The following is a 21,500-nucleotide window of genomic DNA, read 5'->3' as shown; positions in this document are numbered from 1 at the left end:
AATGTTGCCGAATGTATTTATGGTTCATGCGCGAAATATTAAAAAAAATGATTCAAATTTTTTTTTCAAATCCATGGGCGTGAAAATGTCGCGTCCATTTGCAATAAATGTGATTTCAGTACATTTCCAATACATCGCGTGATGTTCACCAGTATATCGCGCGATGTCTCTAGGCATTCATGTCGCAATAAAGGCGACATTGTGTACATGGCGCGATCTTCTGGTACATCGCGCGAAACTACTCACTTCTCCCCTTTCAAAAGCATTATAGGGTTGTTGGGGTAACTAAAAAAAATCACAAAAATACCAAGTGTGTTAACAAAAAAAATAAATATATTCTAAATATGAAAACCTTTAGTCTAATCAGATATAATAAAAAAATCATTATGATCAAAATTTTATTGTACCTCACCAATAAGAAAGCATGCGAGCTTCTTTTAGCAAACATTTAAGCTCATAAGCATTGAAAATGTACATACTTCAAATTATACATATTACTAAATAATTAAAAAATCAAACCATTTAAAACACATAAAATGTTTTAAATTGCAACTGGATTATTAATGGAATGATGACGACCCGACGAGAGAACTTGGTGAAAGACAAGACGGCAACGATGCTTGCTTTAGAGACAGCGGCATAGAAATAAACTGCCCTAAAGGAGTCAGTAACATTGGCGGTGATATTAACGGCGACGACAGCGACATTGGTGGCGACGAGGAGGGAGAAGACGAAAGTGACGCTAGCTTTGGAGACGACAAAATGGAATAAAACCGCTGCAACTGAATCGGTAACAAGGGCGGCGACATCGGCGGCAGCGACGGAAACAGTGGAAGTGAAAAAAAAAACGACCGGAATGTTGTGCGCTTATTCTCAAGTGGTGATGTTGATGAAAATGATGAGCTTATATCAAAATGCATATTTTGTGATTCAATATCACTTGAATCAAAAATTAATTGATATTTGTGAATTTTCTTCCCTATCTCTTCCTATAACATAAATGGTTAAAATAAAAATAAAAAACTATAAACACAATAATCAAACCAACCACTAAACCCATTAAATATTTTTACCAACTTTTATCACCAATAAAGACAAAAATAAATGAAGGAGAATGTTGTCGAATGCATTTATGGTTCATGCGCGAAATAATGAAAAGAACGATTCAAATTTTTTATTCAAATCCATGTGCGTGAAAATGTCGCGTCCATTTGCATTAAATCCGATTTCAGTACATTTCCAGTACATCGCGCGATGTTCTCTGGGGTAGTCTTGTCGCAATAAATGCGACTTTTTGTACATGGCGCGATCTTCTTGTACATCGCGCGAAACTATTCACTTCTCCCCTTTCAAGAGCATTATAGTGTTGTTGTGGTAACTAAAAAAAATCACAAAAATACCAAGTGTGTTAGAAAAAAAATAATTATATTCTAAATATGAAAACCTTAAGTTTAGTCAGACATAATAAAAAAAATCATTATTATCAAAATTTTATTGTACCTCACCAATAAGAAAGCAAGCGAGCTCCTTTTAACAAACATTTAAGCTCATAAGCATTGAAAATGTACATACTTAAAATTATACATATTACTAATTAATTACAAAATTAAACCATTTAAAACACATAAAATGGTTTAAATTACAACTAGATTATTAATGGAAACATGACGACCCGACGAGAGGTTTTGGCGAGAGATAAGACGGAAACGACGCTAGCTTTAGAGACAGCGGCATAGAAAAAAACTTCCCTAAATGAGTCGGTAACATTGGCGGTGACATTAACGGCGATGGAAACGACACTGGCGGCGACAAGGAGAAAGAAGACAACAGTGACGCTATTTTTTACGACGAAATAGAAAAAAACCGTTGCAACTGAATCAGTAACAAGGGCAGCGACATGGGCGGCAGCGACGGCGACAGTGGAAGTGACAGAAACGACCGGAACATTGTGCGCTTATTCTCAAGTGGTGAGTTTGATAAAAATTATGAGCTTATATCAAAATGCCTATTTTGTGATTCAATATCACTTGTATCACAAAAATCACTTGATATTTGTGAATTTTCTTCCATATCTCTTCCTATAATATAAATGGGTAAAATAAAAAAAATAAAATAAAAACTATAAACACAATAATCAAACCAACCACTAAACCCATTAAATATTTTTACCAACTTTATCACAACCTTTATCACCAATAAAGACAAGAATAAATGACGAAAATGTTGCCGAATGCATTTATGGTTCATGCTCGAAATAACAGTGACGTTAGCTTTAGAGACGGCGGAATAGAAGAAAACCGCTGCAACTGAATCGGTAACAAGGGCGGGGACATTGGCGGTGACGACTGCGACGGCGGCGATGGCTGCGACGACGGCGGCGACGGAGATAGTGGAAGTGACAGAAACGACCGGAATGTTTTGCGCTAATTCTCAAGTGGTGAGGTTGATGAAAATGATGAGCTTATATCAAAATGCATATTTTGTGATTCAATATCACTTGAATCACAAAAATCACTTGATATTTGTGAATTCTCTTCCTTATCTCTTCCTATAACATAAATGGTTAAAAGAAAAAAACTATAAACACATTAATCAAACCAACCACTAAACCCATTAAATATTTTTACCAATTTTTATCACCAACCTTTATCACCAATAGAGACAAGAATAAATGAAGGAGAATGTTGCCGAATGCATTTATGGATCATGCGCGAAATAATAAAAGGAACAATTCAAATTTTTTATTTAAATCCATGTGCGTGAAAATGTCGCATCCATTCGCATTAAATGCGATTCCAGTATATTGCCAGTACATCGCACTATGTTCTCCAGTACATCGCGCGATGTTCTCTGGGGTAGTCATTTTGCAATAAATTCGACTTTGTGTACATCGCGCGATCTTCTTGTACATCGCGCGAAACTACTCACTTCTCTCCTTTCAAGAGCATTATAGTGTTGTTGGGGTAACTAAAAAAAAATCACAAAAATACTAAGTGTGTTAACAAAAAAATAATATATTCTAAATATGAAAACCTTAAGTTTGGTTAGACATAATGAAAAAAAATTTAGAATCAAATTTTTATTGTACCTCACCAATAAGAAAGCATGTGAGCCTCCTTAGGAAACATTTAAACTCATAAGCATTGAAAATGTACATATTTCTAATTATACATATTACTAAATAATTACAAAAGTAAACCATTTAAAACACATAAAATGGTTAAAATTGCAACTGGATTATTAATGCAAAGATGACGACCCGACGAGAGGTCTTGGCGAGAGATAAGACGACAACGACGCTATATTTTGTGACAGCGGCATAGAAAGAAACTGCTCTAACAAAGTCGGTAAAATTGGCGGTGACATTAACGACGACGGCAGAGACATTGCTGGCGACGAGGAGGGAGAAGACGACAGTGACGCTAGCTTTAGAGACAGCGGAATAGAAGAAAACCGATGCAACTGAATCGGTAAAAAGGGCGGAGACATGGGCGGCGACATCGGCGGCCGTGGAGACTACAACGGCGATGGTGGAGGCAGCGGCGGTGACGACGACGGTGGCAACGGCGGCGGCGACGGAGACAGTGGAAGTGACAGAAACGACCGAAACGTTGTGTGCATATTCTCAAGTGGTGAGGTTGATGAAAATGATGAGCTTATATCAAAATGCATATTTTCTGATTCAATATCACTTGAATCACAAAAATCACTTGATATTTGTGAATTTTCTTCCATATCTCTTCCTATAATAAAAATAGTTAACATAAAAAAAACTATAAACACAATAATCGAATCAACCACTAAACCCATTAAATATTTTTACCAACTTTTATCACCAACCTTTATCACCAATAAAGACAAGAATAAATGAAGGAGAATGTTGTTGAATGCATTTATGGTTCATGCGCGAAATAATAAAAGGAACGATTCAAATTTTTTATTAAAATCCATGCGCGTGAAAATGTCGCGTCCATTCGCATTAAATGCGATTTCAGTGCATTTCAAGTACATCACGCGATGTTCTCCAATACATCACGCGATGTTCTCTGGGGTAGTCACGTAGCAATAAATGCGACTTTGTGTACATCGCGCGATCTTCTTGTACATCGCGCGAAACTACTCACTTCTCCCCTTTCAAAAGCATTATTGTGTTGTTGGGGTAAATAAAAAAAAATCACAAAAATACCAAGTGTGTTAACAAAAAAATAAATATATTCTAAATATGAAAACCTTAAGTTTGGTCAGGCATAATAAAAAAAATCATTAGGATCAAAATTTTATTGTACATCACCAATAAGAAAACATGCGAGCTTCTTTTAGCAAACTTTTAAGCTCATAAGCATTGAAAATGTACATACTTCTAATTATACATATTACTAAATAATTACAAAAGTAAACCATTTAAAACATATAAAATGGTTTAAATTGCAACTGGATTATTAATGCAAAGATGACGACCCGATGAGAGGTCTAGGCGCGAGATAAGACCACAACGACGCTAGCTTTAGAGACAGCGGCATAGAAAGAAACTTCTCTAACAGAGTCGGTAACATTGGCGGTGACATTAGCGACGACGACAGCGACATTGAAGGCGACGAGGAGGGAGAAAACGAAAGTAACGCTAGCTTTAGAGACGGCAGAATAGAACAAAATTGTTGCATTTGAATTGGTAACAAGGGTGGGGACATCGGCGGCGACAGTGGAAGTGACAGAAACGATCGAAACGTTGAGAGCTTATTCTCAAGTGGTGAGGTTGATGAAAATGATGAGCTTATATCAAAATGCATATTTTGTGATTCAATATCACTTGAATCACAAAAATCACTTGATATTTGTGAATTTTCTTCCCTATCTCTTCTTATAATATAAATGGTTAAAATAAAAAAAAAACTATAAACACAATAATCAAACCAACCACTAAACCCATTAAATATTTTTACCAACTTTTATCACCAACCTTTATCACCAATAAAGACAAGAATAAATTAAGGAGATTGTTGCCGAATGCATTTATGGTTCATGCGCGAAATAATAAAAGGAACTATTCAATTTTTTTATTCAAATCCGTGCGCTGAAAATGTCGCGTCCTTTCGCATTAAATGCGATTTAAGTACATTTCCAGTACATCGCGTGATGTTCTCCAGTACATCGCGCGATGTTCTCTGGGTAGTCATGTCGCAATAAATGCGACTTTGTGTACATCGCGCGATCTTCTTGTACATCGCGCGAAACTACTCACTTCTCCCCTTTCAAGAGCATTATAGTGTTGTTGTGGTAACTAAAAAAATAATCACAAAAATATCAAGTGTGTTAACAAAAAAATAAATATATTCTAAATATGAAAACCTTAGGTTTGGTCAGACATAATAAAAAAAACTCCTTAGGATCAAAATTTTATTGTACCTCACCAATAAGAAAGCATGCGAGCTTCTTTTAGCAAACATTTAAGCTCATAAGCATTGAAAATGTACATACTTCTAATTATACATATTACTAAATAATTACAAAAGTAAACCATTTAAAACACATAAAATGGTTTATATTTCAACTGGATTATTAATGTAAAGATGACGACCCAAAAGAGAGGTCTTGACGAGAGATAAGACGCCAACGACGCTAGCTTTAGAGACAGTGGCATAGATAGAAACTGCTCTAACGGAGTCAGTAACATTGACGGTTACATTAATGGCGGCGACAGCGACATTGGCGGCGACGATGAGGGAGAAGACAACAGTGACGCTAGCTTTAGAGACGGCGGAATAGAAAAAAACCGCTGCAACTGAATCGGTAACAAGGGCGGGGACATCGGTGGCGGCGACAATGGCGGCGGCGACGGAGACAGTGGAAGTGACATAAACGACCGGAACTTTGTGCGCATATTCTCAAGTGGTGAGGTTGATGAAAATGATGAGTTTATATCAAAATTCATATTTTGTGATTCAATATCACTTGAATCACAAAAATCACTTGATATTTGTGAATTTTCTTCCCTATCTCTTCTTATAATATAAATGGTTAAAATAAAAAAAAAACTATAAACACAATAATCAAACCAACCACTAAACCCATTAATTATTTTTACCAATTTTTATCACCAACCTTTATCACCAATAAAGACAAGATTAAATGAATGAGAATGTTTAAGAATGCATTTATGGTTCATTCGTGAAATAATAAAAGGAACGATTCAAATTTTTTTATTCAAATCCATCCGCTGAAAATGTCGCGTTCATTCGCATTAAATGCAATTTCATTACATTTCCAGTACATCGCGCGATGTTCTCCAGTACATCGCGCGATGTTCTCTAGGTAGTCATGTCGCAATAAATGCGACTTTGTGTACATCGCGCGATCTTCTTGTACATCGCGCGAAACTACTCACTTCTCCCCTTTCAAGAGCATTATAGTGTTGTTGTGGTAACTAAAAAAATAATCACAAAAATACCAAGTGTGTTAACAAAAAAATAAATATATTCTAAATATGAAAACCTTAGGTTTGGTCAGACATAATAAAAAAATTCATTAGGATCAAAATTTTATTGTACCTCACAAATAAGAAAGCATGCGAGCTTCTTTTAGCAAACATTTAAGTTCATAAGCATTGAAAATGTACATACTTCTAATTATACATATTACTAAATAATTACAAAAGTAAACTATTTAAAACACATAAAATGGTTTAAATTCCAACTGGATTATTAATGTAAAGATGACGACCCAAAAGAGAGGTCTTGGCGAGAGATAAGACGGCAACGACGCTAGCTTTAGAGACAGTGGCATAGATAGAAACTGCTCTAACGGAGTCAGTAACATTGACGGTAACATTAACGGCGGCGGCGGCGACACTGGCGGCGACGATGAGGGAGAAGACAATAGTGACGCTAGCTTTAGAGACGACGGAATAGAAAAAAACCGCTGCAACTGAATCGGTAACAAGGGCGGGGACATCGGTGGCGGCGACATCGACGACGGCGATGGCGGCAGCGACGGAGACAGTGGAAGTGACAGAAACTACCGGAACTTTGTGCGCATATTCTCAAGTGGTGAGGTTGATGAAAATGATGAGTTTATATCAAAATGCATATTTTGTGATTCAATATCACTTGAATCACAAAAATCACTTGATATTTGTGAATTTTCTTCCCTATCTCTTCGTATAATATAAATGGTTAAAATAAAAAAAAAACTATAAACACAATAATCAAACCAACCACTAAACCCATTAAATATTTTTACCAACTTTTATCACCAACCTTTATCACCAATAAAGACAAGAATAAATGAAGGAGAATGTTGCCGAATGCATTTATGGTTCATGCGCGAAATAATAAAATGAACGATTCAAGTTTTTTATTCAATTCCATCCGCTAAAAATGTCGCGTCCATTCGCATTAAATGCGATTTCATTACATTTTCAGTACATCGCGCGATGTTCTCCAGGAGTCATGTCGCAATAAATGCGACTTTGTGTACATCGCGCGATCTTCTTGTTCATCGCGCAAAACTACTCACTTCTCCCCTTTCTAGAGCATTATAGTGTTGTGGTAACTAAAAAAAATAATCACAAAAATACCAAGTGTGTTAACAAAAAAATAAATATATTCTAAATATGAAAATCTTAAGTTTGGTCAGACATAATAAAAAAACTCATTAGGATCAAAATTTTATTGTATCTCACCAATAAGAAAGCAAGCGAGCTTCTTTTAGGAAACATTTAAGCTCATAAGCATTGAAAATGTACATACTTCTAATTATACATATTACTAAATTATTACAAAAGTAAACTATTTAAAACAAATAAAATGGTTTAAATTGCAACTGGATTATTAATGCAAAAATGACGACCTGACGAGAGGTCTTGGTGAAAGATAAGACGAAAACGACGCTATCTTTAGAGACAGCGGCGTAGAAAGAAATTGCTCTAACGGAGTCAGTAACATTGACGGTTACATTAACGGCGGCGGCAGCGACATTGGCGGCGACGAGGAGAGAGAAGATGATAGTGACGCTAGCTTTAGAGACGGCGGAATAGAAGAAAACCGCTGCAACTGAATCGGTAACAAGGGCGGGGACATTGGCGGCGACGGCGACAGAGACAGTGGAAGTGACAGAAACGACCGGAACGTTGTGCGCTTATTCTCGAGTGGGTGAGGTTGATGAAAATGATGAGCTTATATCAAAATGCATATTTTGTGATTCAATATCACTTGAATCACAAAAATCTCTTCCGATAATATAAATGGTTAAAATTTTAAAAAAAAACTATAAACACAATAATCAAACTAACCACTAAACCCATTAAATATATTTATCAACTTTTATCACCAACCTTTATCACCAATAAAGACAAGAATAAATTAAGGAGATTGTTGCCGAATGCATTTATGGTTCATGCGCGAAATAATAAAAGGAACGATTAAAATTTTTTATTCAAATCCATGTGCGTGAAAATGTCGCGTCAATTCGCATTAAATGCGATTTCAGTACATTTCCAGTACATTGCGCGATGTTCTCTTGTATTTCGCGCGATGTTCTCTGGGGTAGTCATGTTGCAATAAATGCGACTTTGTGTACATCGCGTGAAACTACTCACTTCTCCCATTTCAAGAGCATTATAGTGTTGTTGGGGTAATTAAAATATGGGTAAGAAAGTTTCAAAAATCAAAACTTTTGAGAATTGAAGCAAATACATATTTAAGTAAGTTGTTATCTTAATTCTAAACTTCTCATGTTCTTTTTCGTCTAATTAACCTCATAAAAGAAGGGTATCTTTCGAATCGAATTCCGATTTTTCAAGCAACCTCTACAAAAAACAATATTCTTATAGTTTTACTTTCAATGTTAAAGAATTGATACTTCATACCATAAATTTTGAAAAAAAATTTGGAAATAGTACGCATTACACGCTCTGCGAGATGCCAGATAAGATTTATATTGATATGTGTCAGAGAGGTGGAAACAAATCCATAGTCATAGCATTTTAAGTTCGCAAAGATCTAAAAAATCTATTCGATTCCCATAAAAAACTGAATCAATGACCTACTTCAACATAAAATTTTCCGAACTTTCTTCTACAAGGAGAAAATCACTTGATTTCCAATATCAAAAAGAAAAAAAGAAGAAGAGATTAATGTAGGGATTACCATTTCAATGTATGGTTTGTCACTGATGCATGATTCACGTACAATCGAAAAATCAGTCCCTCTTCTCCGTCAGGGTAGCTAATGATAATTTAAGAGAAAATGGAGAATGAATTTATATTATATTTGGATTGATTAATTTGAAGTCAAAGTTTTCAAATTCATAATAATAAATCAATTAATTTATTTGGATAAATTTATTTTGCCAATTTTCAAATCTCATATAGTAGTTTTTGAGATGTGAAACTTTTCAAATCATGAAATCGCAATCCAAATCTTTCAATCCAAACACACTGTTAGGGGGCGTTTGGTTTGGGGGATAAGGGGGGATTATTTTTTTTATCCTACTTAGTCAGCTGTTTGGTACGCGTGATTATTTAACCAAGTCAATCCCTCCTATGAATGATTAAGTTATATTAGGTAGGTTAAAATAATACCTCCTCACCCCCTAGTATTATTTATCCAACTCTTAATACCTCCTATTTTTCCAATTTTACCCTTCTCTTATATTCAAACTCACCACCACTTCCCGCCGCCGCCGCCGCNTTAGGTTATATTAGGTAGGTTAAAATAATACCTCCTCACCCCCTAGTATTATTTATCCATTTTTTAATACCTCCTATTTTTCCAATTTTACCCTTCTCTTATATTCAAACTCACCACCACTTCCCGCCGCCGCCGCCGCCGCCACGACCGCCGACGGACTGCCGGCCACCGGCCGACCGCCGACGGACCGCCGGCTCCGGCCGCCGCCCCCCGCCGGCTGTTTCCGGCCGGCCGCTGCCGCCACTGTCGTCGTCGCCGTCGCCCCGCCGCGAAGGGGAAGGGTAATTTATCAAAAAATTCAAAATTATCTTACATTTAAAAATCTTACTAAACATAATATTATTTTATACCATATATTACAATCTTACCACAATCAATTTCTTTATCATTTACGTACTAATAATTAGTTTATCCTATCCTTCAAACCAATCGCAGCCAAAGGTCATATGTTGTGACTAAATTTCCCTATAAATGAACTGGTGTGGGTCGTCTTGGAAGTAGTGACAGAGAAGATCTTGAAATCGAAACCCAGGTGTGCAAGCTTTCAATCATGGCTGAAAAGAATCCTCAAACCCGCCAGCCAATCAAAGCAAGAAACTTTTATTCTTCTTCTTCCTCTAACTCTACCAAATCCCAGAATTCCAACAAACCCTTTACAAATTCCAAATTTTCACACACAAATCCTAATAGCTCGATGAATAGCTTTAGCCGAAAAGCAACCACTAGCAATTGGGAAAATGATGATCATGATGTCGTTAAGAATGATGATCATGATGTCGTTAAGGATGATGGTGGCCTTCAAGGGTTTCCCACCTTAGTTGGAACGTGCCCTTTTATGTGCCCAGGTATAAAAAAATTCACACCTGTTCATTTTCAGGGAAAACTTTGTTTAACCTTGTACTGATTTGAATGCTTGAAATAGTTTTGCATTTGTATTATTGCAGAGGAAGAGATGGCGAGGCGTGAGAAACTGCGAGATTTGGCTATCTTTGAGAGGCTTCATGGCAATCCTTCTAAAAGCTCTGCCAATCTTGCGGTTAAAAAGGTGCGGCATTTCAAATTAAACGATATTTTTATTGATATTACTAGTTTTACCTGGTCGAATGAGATGGTCATTGGTGGTTGTGGAGACTTGATTAAGAATGATATTGATGGATATTGCTTTCATTCAAATTTTTACTCCACATGGTCTTTGGACAAGCTCTTCTCTCTTTTAGTATGCTACTTGAAAGTTGAAACTTTATTTAATCTCCTCTTATTATACTAGTTTTGCAGAACTATAACCACAAGAGATTTGAAAGCTTCTGATGTGCGGCCTGTCTCAGTGCTGGAGGACACTTTGAATTATCTACTCAACTTACTGAGTTCTAGTGAGTGTCCTTTTGAGGTTATTCATGATTTCATCTTTGATAGGACAAGATGCATTAGGCAAGATCTTAGTATGCAGAATGCTATGGGTGATCAAGTGATTCATATGTATGAGAGAATGGTATGCCTATTAATCAATTGCCTTCGCTTGTATATCTATTTTTCTTGTGGCGATGATTTCAATTTGATCTAATTGTCCTCTCCTTTAGTTCAGTTTTTTTTTTTTCAGTTGGCTAACTATAAATGTGTTTACCTAGCATTTCTTAACAATGATATCATAGATTCTATTTTGTTTTTGTTTAGAAGAAACAAACATAGCTGAAACATTTAATGCCATGTTACGTTCTCTTGTGTGATCGTTTCTTGTGGTAGAATCTCGTTGGATGGGCATGTCATATTTGTTGCAGATCAGTGGTTACTCCATTTTCATCACACCTAATATATATGACAGTGTCTATTGAATCCAGGTTCGTTTGTGGAGATGTAATGATCTCTTCTGTTGGCAACAGGTTTCTATCAATCATGGTCCCTCTCTGTGATGCGCACTCATGATGAAAATCGAGATTATAATTGTTTTTATAAACTAGTGTAGATTTTTGGATTCTTATCTAGTTCATATCTGAAAATTAGTTGACACGGCAGGGTTATAATATGTGTAATATTCCATCTAGTTTCTACAAGAAATTGACTCTGAAATCTTTTCATTCCATCACTAGAAACTAATAGCTCCATTTTCTCATTTTATACATGTAGATTGAATGAGGACTGTTAGATGTTTTGAAGTTTTTACATTCTTCCTCTTTGCTGTGTGTGCAAGACAGCTTTGTGTTTTGGCTTTAGCGCTGAGTTGGGGAACAACAGTCGTGAGCCCTTGTTATATCCTAAGCTTAATTTAGTTATAGATTGTAATAATGTTTTATTTATTGAAATGAAGAAATACATTTTAGAAGGAGATGAACAAAAAAAGAAGATGGGGTGGGAGGAGCTGAGGATTATTGAGTAATCTTTCTTGAGATCTCAATTCTATGACTAGCCATGTCTTTTGCTACCAAAAAAAAAAAGAAAAAAAAAAGAAATCATGAAATACTAGCTTCATCATTTGCTAATCAGGATTCTAATTTTTTGTTCTCAACAGCGAGCACAAAATAGTACAGGGTTGAGCCATGTAATCATTAAATTGACGATGTGCCATGACTGATAATGCACCATTTCGCGTTTATTAGGTGCTAATTTTTTAAAACAACCAAGAACTACAGAATTTAGTAACAAATATAAATAAAAGTAAAAATCGATTCAACGATGTGAGCATTTCTATCCAACCAAAGAAATAATTCCTTTTACAAGAGAAAAAATACAATGCTCCTGCCCTAGCTTTCACTAGCAAATAGCTGAAAAAAAATAAAGCATATCCCATTCCCTCCAACCACTGCAGCCTAATATCCTCCCTATTTTCAAACTCCTTCCCTTCTCCAAGTAACCGTTTCTGATATATTCTGGTCCAATAGGCAGATATGGGCTTTTTAGGCTCAACTTGATTGAGTCTGTAACAATGTTTTCTTAACCCTTTGTTTCTTTTTATACAGATCAAGTTTCACATCATATCTCATCACCATCTTCATAGGATTTGTGGCAATCCAAATATTTCTTCTATGAGTCACCTCAACATGGAGCAGCTTATGAAAACTCTGACAACTTTATTTAATCTTTATGAAGCAAATCGAGCTTCACAATCTATATGCAGGAATGAAGCCGAGTTTCATTCATTTTACGTGCTTCTTCATCTGGGTTTGAACAACCATGTAATTCTTTATGTTGTCAATTACTGCTGAATTCAAGCTTATTGATTTGCACAATTTTACTTGTTTAAAATAATTTCTCTCTTAATATATAGGATAGTGAATCTTTATCTTTGTGGTTCCTCCACGTTCCTGCACTAATCATAAAGTCAAAAGAGATGTGTTTTGCTCGTAGAATTTTAAGGTAACTTGGAGTTTCTCTGGCTTTTCCATTATTTCTACGACCAGATTTTCCTTGAGATATAAGTAAGTCATGCATTCATATCCTTTCTGTTTCTTAATTTTATCTATGCATAAAGCAGATGTTATCGAATGGGCAATTACAAGCGATTCATTTCTACGGTGGAAGAGGAAGCATCCAATCTGCAATACTGCATTGTTGAACCTTATGTCAATGAGGTTTAATAACCACAACTCGGCATATGTGTTTCTGCACCAAATCATGCATCTGTGATTGCTGTAGTTTATAAACAGTAGATTGGTAAATTGTGTATTTGGGACCAGTTCAAAATATTTGGTTTGCCATTTGAGTTACTCTTGTCAGCATTAAATTAATTGTTGGCTCTTTTTTCTATTTTTAGTTACTAGGTGATCCAAGCTTGTTAACTTTCACAGGGTCACAGATTTCTAATATTCAGTTTTTCTTTTTTTCTTTGTCATCCTTCAGATAATTACTCGTCTTTTGTTGACACTGCTTTTCATCATACATTGTTTACTATTTATTTGATGCAGTTCTGATTATTTTTACTTTAACATCCAGGAGCTGTCTTCTAACTTTTCTTTTATAAATCTATACAATTAGTATGACCCAAATTCCTTGAGTCTGAATTTTTTCTCTTTAACTTTAATGTATGTTTTCTGTGCCATGAAAGCTTAAATAATATAATATTGAAAAAAGAAAACTTCGTATGTATACCCATAGGATAAAACTTTGGATCTTAAACATCTCAAGTCTCAGGAGGTATTGTCTAACATTTCTTTGACATATTTATTCAAATATATGAGCCAAATCGATCAAATTTAGCGAGCCATTTAGTGAAGGGCTCTGTTTTAACTGAATCATTATCTTATGATCAGGTTTTCCTCGGAATTTTAGTAAACTGCCTCATGTAGCTTACAACTAACTGCCTTTTCTCTTCTGCAATTGACCACAGGTGAGAATATTGGCATTGTCCTGTATCAGTTACGGAGGATACAAGCTTCAACCATACGCACTGTCCCACTTAGCTAAACTCCTTATGATGAAGGTGCATCTTCAATTCTGTTTTGTATCCTACTTTTTCCTCTCCTTCATTCTTAGAAAGCTGACTTGGCATCATTTTATAGTTTTCTTGTCGGTAATCTTTATAAAAAAGAAATACAGATAATGTGTTTCATATTATCTTTCTATAATTGGTTTGTACAGGAGTCAGATGTTGAATCCCTTTGTCTCCAATGTGGTCTTGAAATATCTACTTCTGGAACTGAAAAGGGGCTCTCGTGTACCAAACCATCAGTTACCCATAAGCCTGCAAGAGGCTTCGAGAAATACTATCCAATGAATTCAGAAAGAATAGAAAGGTATCTTCAATATGAACTCTTCAGAGAACACGATTTTTCTCTAAATGAGGGTTCTACTATAACATGATTCTAGACGTATATGTTTTTAGTCTTGCATCTTAGAAAGGGGTTTCTGATTTGTGGAGTATTTACTTTTCTTTAATCCAATAGTTTGTACCCTATCTATGGTGTTTTAAAAGACTACTGAGACATATTTTTGTTTACTTTCGGCTTTTACAGGTTATTTGGTGAACTATCAGCATTGTGATGTTGCAATTTAGTTGTAGAGTTTACGTCAAGAATGACGCCCTTCTCCCAATTCCGATTTGGCAGCAAATACTATATCTTTAACATTCCGATTTGGCAGAAAATACTATATCTTTAACATTCCGACATCAGATCATGTGTATATATATTCTGTTACATCAATTTTTATCGAATTACCGAGTTTATGTGATCGAAATAGTAAATACTTAGTGCAATAAATGTAGATATGTATATATTGTACAAGATTCGATATGTTGGTTAATTTCACTGATCACCAACAGTTGTGATTGAACGAGTTGTATGGGTTAGTTGAACTTATTTTTCAAGATTGTCGCTCCCTTTGAATTTGAATTCGATTGTATGGGTTAGATGAACTTATTTCTCGAGAGCTCCCTTTGGCTTTGAAATCGGAACGGTTAAAACTCATTTCATCAGTTGAGTGTCTACCCTTCTCCCAGGAGAGAAAATTCACACCTCACAGAAAGATGTACATTCAAGTGAAAACTGATGAAAATACACACCTTGGGCAATCTCCTTGAGCCAAGACCTTCCAAAGCATGCTGAGCTTTGCACAACATGGCAATTCATATTTTACTTTCATAATCTGTATGTATCACCAATTCTTGAATTATTTGACTTTGATGAATTTTAAAAAAAAAAATCAATTAAATTTAATTGCTTTATGTTTTGGAATTAAATTTGGTAAAAGCACGAGTACATCCAACATTGTTTATTTGGCAGACAAATTCGAATAGAAATTAAATTTACTTTTATTCTGATGAAACTAAAACTTCTCCATTATCCTTTTGTACCTTAAAACTCCGTTACATAGTTTAAATACAGCATTTGACAGCAGCACAACGCTAACCTAACAACTGAGTTTACAATAATTATATAACTTCATTAACTTCTACACTACGGGAATCGGTATACACTGGAGAATGATGTATATTCTTAAAAAATGACACGACTGCAATCAAATCCTGACGTCTCGAGGTATAAGAACAATGTATCTCAAAAAAGTGCATCATATAATCTACCTTGCAAAGCGGTGGCATAATGGCATGGCCGGTTCAAAGTACATCAATAAAGACAATCAGCAATCAATTCATCTTTATATAGCGACGCCATCTTTTGAGAAAGTTTGATAGTAAAATGATAACAAAGAATGAGAAAAGCACAGAAACCAATAGAAATGGTAATTTTCACAGAAGATCGGACATTTGGTTGGCAGATGGCATGTAATTCCATGTGCAAGAACCAAGTCCCCAACCAGAAGTTCCAGAAGACATGTTCTTCAACTCGCTGCCCAAATCATCGCCAAGAAAAATGGCATCAGTTATGCTGCCACATTGCTTCACACTAGAACCACTTTGCTCAAGCCAGCATGATCCAAGTATAGCATCAGGCTTTGAGCAGTCCAAAAGGCTCAAATTTTCTTTCCTATCTTCATCCAGGAAACAACTTTGGTTGACAACTTCTGATTTCACATGACTTGCTATGAAAACACAAAAGATATGACATTACTTTCAAGCCCTTTGAAAACTCCTCGTGGAGTAATAATAAATTTCTGACATTAAAACAAAAAATCTTTAGATTGTATAACCTGTTTTTAATCATTATTTAAGTCATGCACAGCCTTCCATCTTCATTCATCAATGTATGATGATGTATATGGTAAAGAAATAATACAAGTGTACAAACAAAGAGAAAGATACATGCAAAGTATAGAAAGATCATTACGAAAAAGTTGGTAAACCCAACTATAGAAAATATTTCCTCCTTTTTCATTGGTGGGGGATTTCCTATCAAAACTACCTACACTACCCACACAAGAGCAAGGACATGATATCTTCATCCCAACCCTTCAGTTTCCGCTAAGCATTTGTCTCCGTAAATACTGCTGACCATGACCTTTGGTGCAGTACAGTAATCCTAACACGTCGCCACCCTTTCATGTTGCTCTTGGTTTAATCTTTTTCTGCAACTCTAGTTAACAAAAGTATATTTCTGCGGCTTAAAAGGTTTCTGGAAGGCTTGAGCTTGAAAGTAAATTAATCGATCTAGAGCTGATGAGCTTAAAATGATAATTTTGTTTCACTTACCACTCTCGAGCTTTTATTTAAGTTTAGCAAGATAGTTTTACTCCAAGCTCAACATTGCAAGTTGTTTTCTAACTAAAAACAACAAAAGCTTAAAATTCCTATCTGATTTGGCTATGTTTCATGACAGCTCTGCTCACAACCAGCACCTAAAAAAAAAACTGAACAATCACCTTGACCTCCAAAACTAACAGGTTCATTACTCTAGGCACTTTGAATACCAATAACTACATGCTTCTATTGAAAATGCACAGATTAGCCGGCCATCATCTTGCCAAGGAATCAGCAGTCACAGGCCACATATCTAGTTATTAGTTATTACAACAGGTCCAATTTTCACAACTCCTAGATTGGGGGCAGAGAAGCTAGCGGAATGGTTACAGAAGAAAACCAAGACTGTAGTTTCAAATAAGCCCCAGGTTTTTCTGCATATCATATATATCCACTGTTCACTGAAGCATTCCATAGATCGAAGAATTTGGCGAGCCAACAAAAATTCAAATTGACAAAATAGTTGTAGACTCAATACGGGATAGAGAGAGAATCTCAATTTCCTACTCCAAAAGCAATTATGTCTTTCATCTCCCATTTTGAGTTCATGACGAATGTGACTCAAGAGTAGAGTTCTGGTATCAGCAAAGTAATCATGAAAGATATGGCTGCACGGATTTGATAAACTATTTTCTATTCAAATGAAGAGGGCATGACTCACAAGATCACATACAAATTATGCAACAATTTATATCAATCATCACCAAATAAATCCTTTAAAGTTGATATTAATAGTTAAGTTTTATATACAACCTTGTCAAAAAAAAAAAAGAGAGAAAAATAAAAACAGTAACACACTTATGCTCTTGATCCAGAAAAGATTTCAAAAAAAGCAAAGGTAAAAAAAGAATTAGAATTACTTACTGTCTATAGTCTCTCGAGTAAAGTTTGAGAAACTCAAGATAAGTTGGAAAATAAAGAAATGTGCCTGAAGACAAAACAAGGTCCTGGAATTGAACCCACTTCCTTAGAGAACCTTCTAATATCATGGTTTGCATTAGCCTCTTAAAAACAATGAGAAGGTAGCTAGAACTAAAGTACTTGATGCAAATCTTGGCTGGGTGTGGGCAAATGCAAACAGGAAGCAGAATACAAACGATAAAGCCAAAGGAAAACCGCTACAGGGATTCTCTAGTAGCCACCAACGACACACAAGAGCAAGGACATTAAGCATTTGCCTCTATATATCCCTGAGAACAACAGAGTGGGGTGTGTTGTGTGGGTTTGTGCGAATTTATGTGTGTGTGTGTGTGTGTGTGTGTGTGTGTGTGTGTGTGAGAGAGAGAGAGAGAGAGAGAGAGAGACTAAATGATCTGAAACTAACAGAAACGAGAGGATATAACATCAAAAAATAATAGACTTATGCAGCTAAAACTTAACCCTCTATGTGTTTCTGTCAACTACGAATCATTTAGAAAGTTATAGATTCTAACCGCGCATTTTCTCTTCCATTGCAGAGCCAATGGGATCAGCAGGACTGCACCCGTTAAAAATTGATCCTGTTGAGTTGCCTGATGGGGATGTCGGATCAATACCTTTGATCACTGTGGAGTGTGCTTTTAAGGAAGAACAGTATGTTATAGCCCCTTGGCTGATGGTAGATGATGTAGCCTTGTCAGAAGACTGATTCTCTGACTTGCTTATAAATTTGGCCTCATAGAGTAAAGCCTCTAAGAGGCCACTACTTCGTGGAGAAGGGCAATGTGACGGTTGTGTCCCAGTCCCAGATAAGGGAGACTGAATAAAAGAATCCAATGATTCAGGAGTAGCATCAAAAGGAAGCAAGCCCCAGACACCTGAATTGGTTTCTTGATATTGGAGTGAAGGGAGCTCAAACTTCTCAGCACCTTCCAAGGGCTCAGAAGCAGAGAAAATGTCATTTGAGGCAAAATGACTATCCGGACTGACACCAAAATGCCACAGTTGTTTTGTGTGATTAGGGTCAGATGGGAAACAGGGACCATAGGATTGAGACATTTTATTCTCACAGTGATCAGGGAAAGCATCATTATCAGCGAAGCCACCAAAGTCCATTTGTTCATCAAGTTCTTGAGTAAGTTTGTGCGATCCAACTGTTTGGGGAAGAAAACTAAAAAACTGAGGAGAACCAAAACCGCTCACGAGTGAACTACTAGCAAAAATATCAGGAAATTCTGGTCTGTACGGTAACATGTTTAAAATATCAAACATGACATCAGGTGTTTCATAGCCATGGCTTGGCACGCTATCATGGCATCCTTCATCTCCACCAAATATCCAAGGTGAATTACGGTTTTGTTGTTTCTCTGGAAGTGCATGTTGGAAAAATTCAGTTGGATAAAGAGGTAAGCCGGCACGTTGACGTCTTTTTATTCGAGTATTCCAATAATTCTTTATCTCATTGTCTGTCCGTCCGGGCAACTGAGAAACAGAAATGATTGATTATGAATATTTTTCAAATCACAAAAATATGACTGGTTCAAATACCATTTTACGTTGTAATATGCAATGATCATAGGGCAGCGTATATGACAAAAGAAAAATCATGCTACTAATCTGTTTTGGTTTGTCCACCCATTAAAGCCGAGACTAATTAGCTTACAGCATAGTGTAATGTGAACATTGGACAAGACGATTTTCATGATGTAAACATCCCGATGCCAACATCTTCTCATCTATGTCTATCAAGGGAAGTTTCAAACTAACAGTTACAGGATAAGTTTTTGAAATAAATTACTTTTCTGGGGTAACAATCAGTAACATATACACCAACCGAATCTGCAAAAGTATGAGCCAACTAACTAATCCCGATAATGATTTTACAAGTGCATATTAGACTCCTCCGGAGAATTCATTCAAGGCATCCAGAAGAAGCATTCTCATTTCACGCGTATCAGAAACCGCAAAACTCAATTTACATAGTTTATCTGTTTGGATCAAACTTACAATCACGCTGAAGGAAACATTTAAGATCTTTACTCATAAATATCTGAGAAATTTATTTGCTGTAAGTAGAGATTCTATATTGAAGTACATGAAATTCTTCAAACGTTCAAAAGATAAATGATCTGTAAGATTGTAAAAGGTGATTATTGAAGCTTACATGCACAGCCATCCGTGCCCATTTGTTTCCCATTTTAGCATGAAGTTCAATTATTAGTCGCTCTTCTTCTGGTGTGAATGCTCCTTTTTTCAGGTTTGGCCTTAAATGATTGGCCCACCTCAGGCGGCAGCTTTTACCACACCGTGAAAGTCCCGTATGCTTCTGAACTGAATTCCAATTGCCTTCCCCATGCTTTTTCACGTAGTCAATCAAAATTGCATCCTCAGCAGTTGTCCATGGACCTTTCTTCAGAATAACCCCCCTGTCTGAACCTCTGAAAAAGTTATCACCATCGTTACTCAGAGGTGAATCGCTAGAGAGGACTCTGTCTTCAGACTCGTCACCAGTGATATGACCCATCTTTGTTACTCTATGAGAGGGAACTTCTTAAGCTCCACGAAACCAATAGCCCAAAAGCCAAATCATAAGCTAAAATCCTAAACACAAGAAAATAACAGTAAACAGAGGACAACTTTCATAAAGGCAAAATACGATTTAAAAAAAAAAAAAAAAAAACTTCCCCATAACTCAGTCATAAACAAAACAAAAAAAAAAAAAAGTTATTTCCAAAATAAACAATAATAAAAAAAAAAAAAAAAAAAAAAAAAAAAAAAAAAAAAAAAACTTCCCCATAACTCAGTCATAGACAATTCATCTTTCACTTAAAGTTAGTTCCATAATAAATTATCATCTAACAAAAATAGTGCTGAATTCTTAATATCCGCAGCAACTACGTACGTGAATCAAACGATAAAAAAAAATTAATACCAAATTGGCCAACCTCAAAAACCCACAAAGAAAAAAAAATCCAACTTAAACAGTGAAAGTAAAACAGCATCCATGAACATGAACATCGGTATTACCAAGAATCGCAACGCCCCATACGCATTTCGAACTTAAACAATGATATGTTTATGAATAATCATACAATGAACATCCAAGAGTACCAAATCCAGACGTTAATGCCCTCGTACTTCATTTATTTAAGCAATTAATAAACAATGCAAACTAACAAAAATTCTTCGCTCCGCAATAAATGTAGGTTGACCTAATAATTGCAAAATTTCCGGTTCTTCAATTTCATTCATTAATTAGGCTACGCATGATCTTGTTTTTCATCATACGGAAATGGGAAAGCGTAGACTAATTAAGCATATGATTACCTGAATCGGGAGGAATTGAAGGAGCTAGAAAAGGAAACAGAAAAGGAGATTATAAAAAGCGGAAATGTGCAAAGGGGAAGGAAGAAATGGTAATTGTATGGAGATCGTCGGGTGTATGTATCGTATGTATAGATGCGTACACATGGTATGTGTGTCAATGTGTGTGATTGTGTGTGTGAGCGACGTTCGATTAAATTATATTATATTTATCTCACAATAAACTTTTTTTTATTATGACGTGATGTTTATAGATTAATGATTAGATAAGATTTACCTAAATATTTTGAATTTTTAGATTAATTAGAGCTAAGTCGGAGAAAAAATCAAAAAAATTATATAGATATAAAAAATTACTAATAAACTCGTACTGACAGAGTTTAACAAATATTATGAAAGTTAAAACCGTAAAAAAAAAAAACTTTGATGTCATACTGATATATAAAAAT

General features: G+C 35.7%; 2 protein-coding genes across 3 annotated transcripts; one reads left to right on the top strand and one right to left on the bottom strand.

Annotated features, from left to right (window-relative positions):
- The first annotated feature begins 9,349 nt into the window (after positions 1–9,349).
- LOC140957304 (SAC3 family protein C) lies at positions 9,350–14,969 on the top strand. Its single transcript, XM_073414500.1, has 10 exons — positions 9,350–9,435; positions 10,122–10,531; positions 10,631–10,731; positions 10,954–11,175; positions 12,638–12,853; positions 12,946–13,034; positions 13,153–13,249; positions 14,005–14,097; positions 14,256–14,410; positions 14,630–14,969. Exons 2-10 carry the CDS (start codon positions 10,237–10,239, stop codon positions 14,655–14,657), a joined length of 1,296 nt encoding a protein of 431 aa, XP_073270601.1. The 5' UTR covers positions 9,350–9,435; positions 10,122–10,236; the 3' UTR covers positions 14,658–14,969.
- Positions 14,970–15,449: 480 nt separating this feature from the next.
- Positions 15,450–21,210, bottom strand: LOC140957515 (transcription factor MYB33). Of its 2 annotated transcripts, XM_073414816.1 has the most exons (5): positions 21,055–21,208; positions 20,755–20,963; positions 19,892–20,328; positions 18,243–19,209; positions 15,450–16,154 (listed from the first exon to the last, which is right to left on the bottom strand). In XM_073414816.1, exons 3-5 carry the CDS (start codon positions 20,249–20,251, stop codon positions 15,862–15,864), a joined length of 1,620 nt encoding a protein of 539 aa, XP_073270917.1. In that variant the 5' UTR covers positions 20,252–20,328; positions 20,755–20,963; positions 21,055–21,208; the 3' UTR covers positions 15,450–15,861. The 2 variants fall into 2 exon arrangements, with proteins under 2 accessions (XP_073270917.1, XP_073270916.1); XM_073414815.1 differs by lacking the exon at positions 20,755–20,963 and having other exon boundaries at positions 21,055–21,210.
- Positions 21,211–21,500: the final 290 nt, after the last annotated feature.

This window comes from Primulina huaijiensis, chromosome 14 (assembly GCF_012295235.1).
Source record: "Primulina huaijiensis isolate GDHJ02 chromosome 14, ASM1229523v2, whole genome shotgun sequence".
In the NCBI taxonomy this organism is placed as follows: Eukaryota; Viridiplantae; Streptophyta; class Magnoliopsida; order Lamiales; family Gesneriaceae; genus Primulina; species Primulina huaijiensis.
This window is presented reverse-complemented; position numbering and strand designations above follow the sequence as displayed.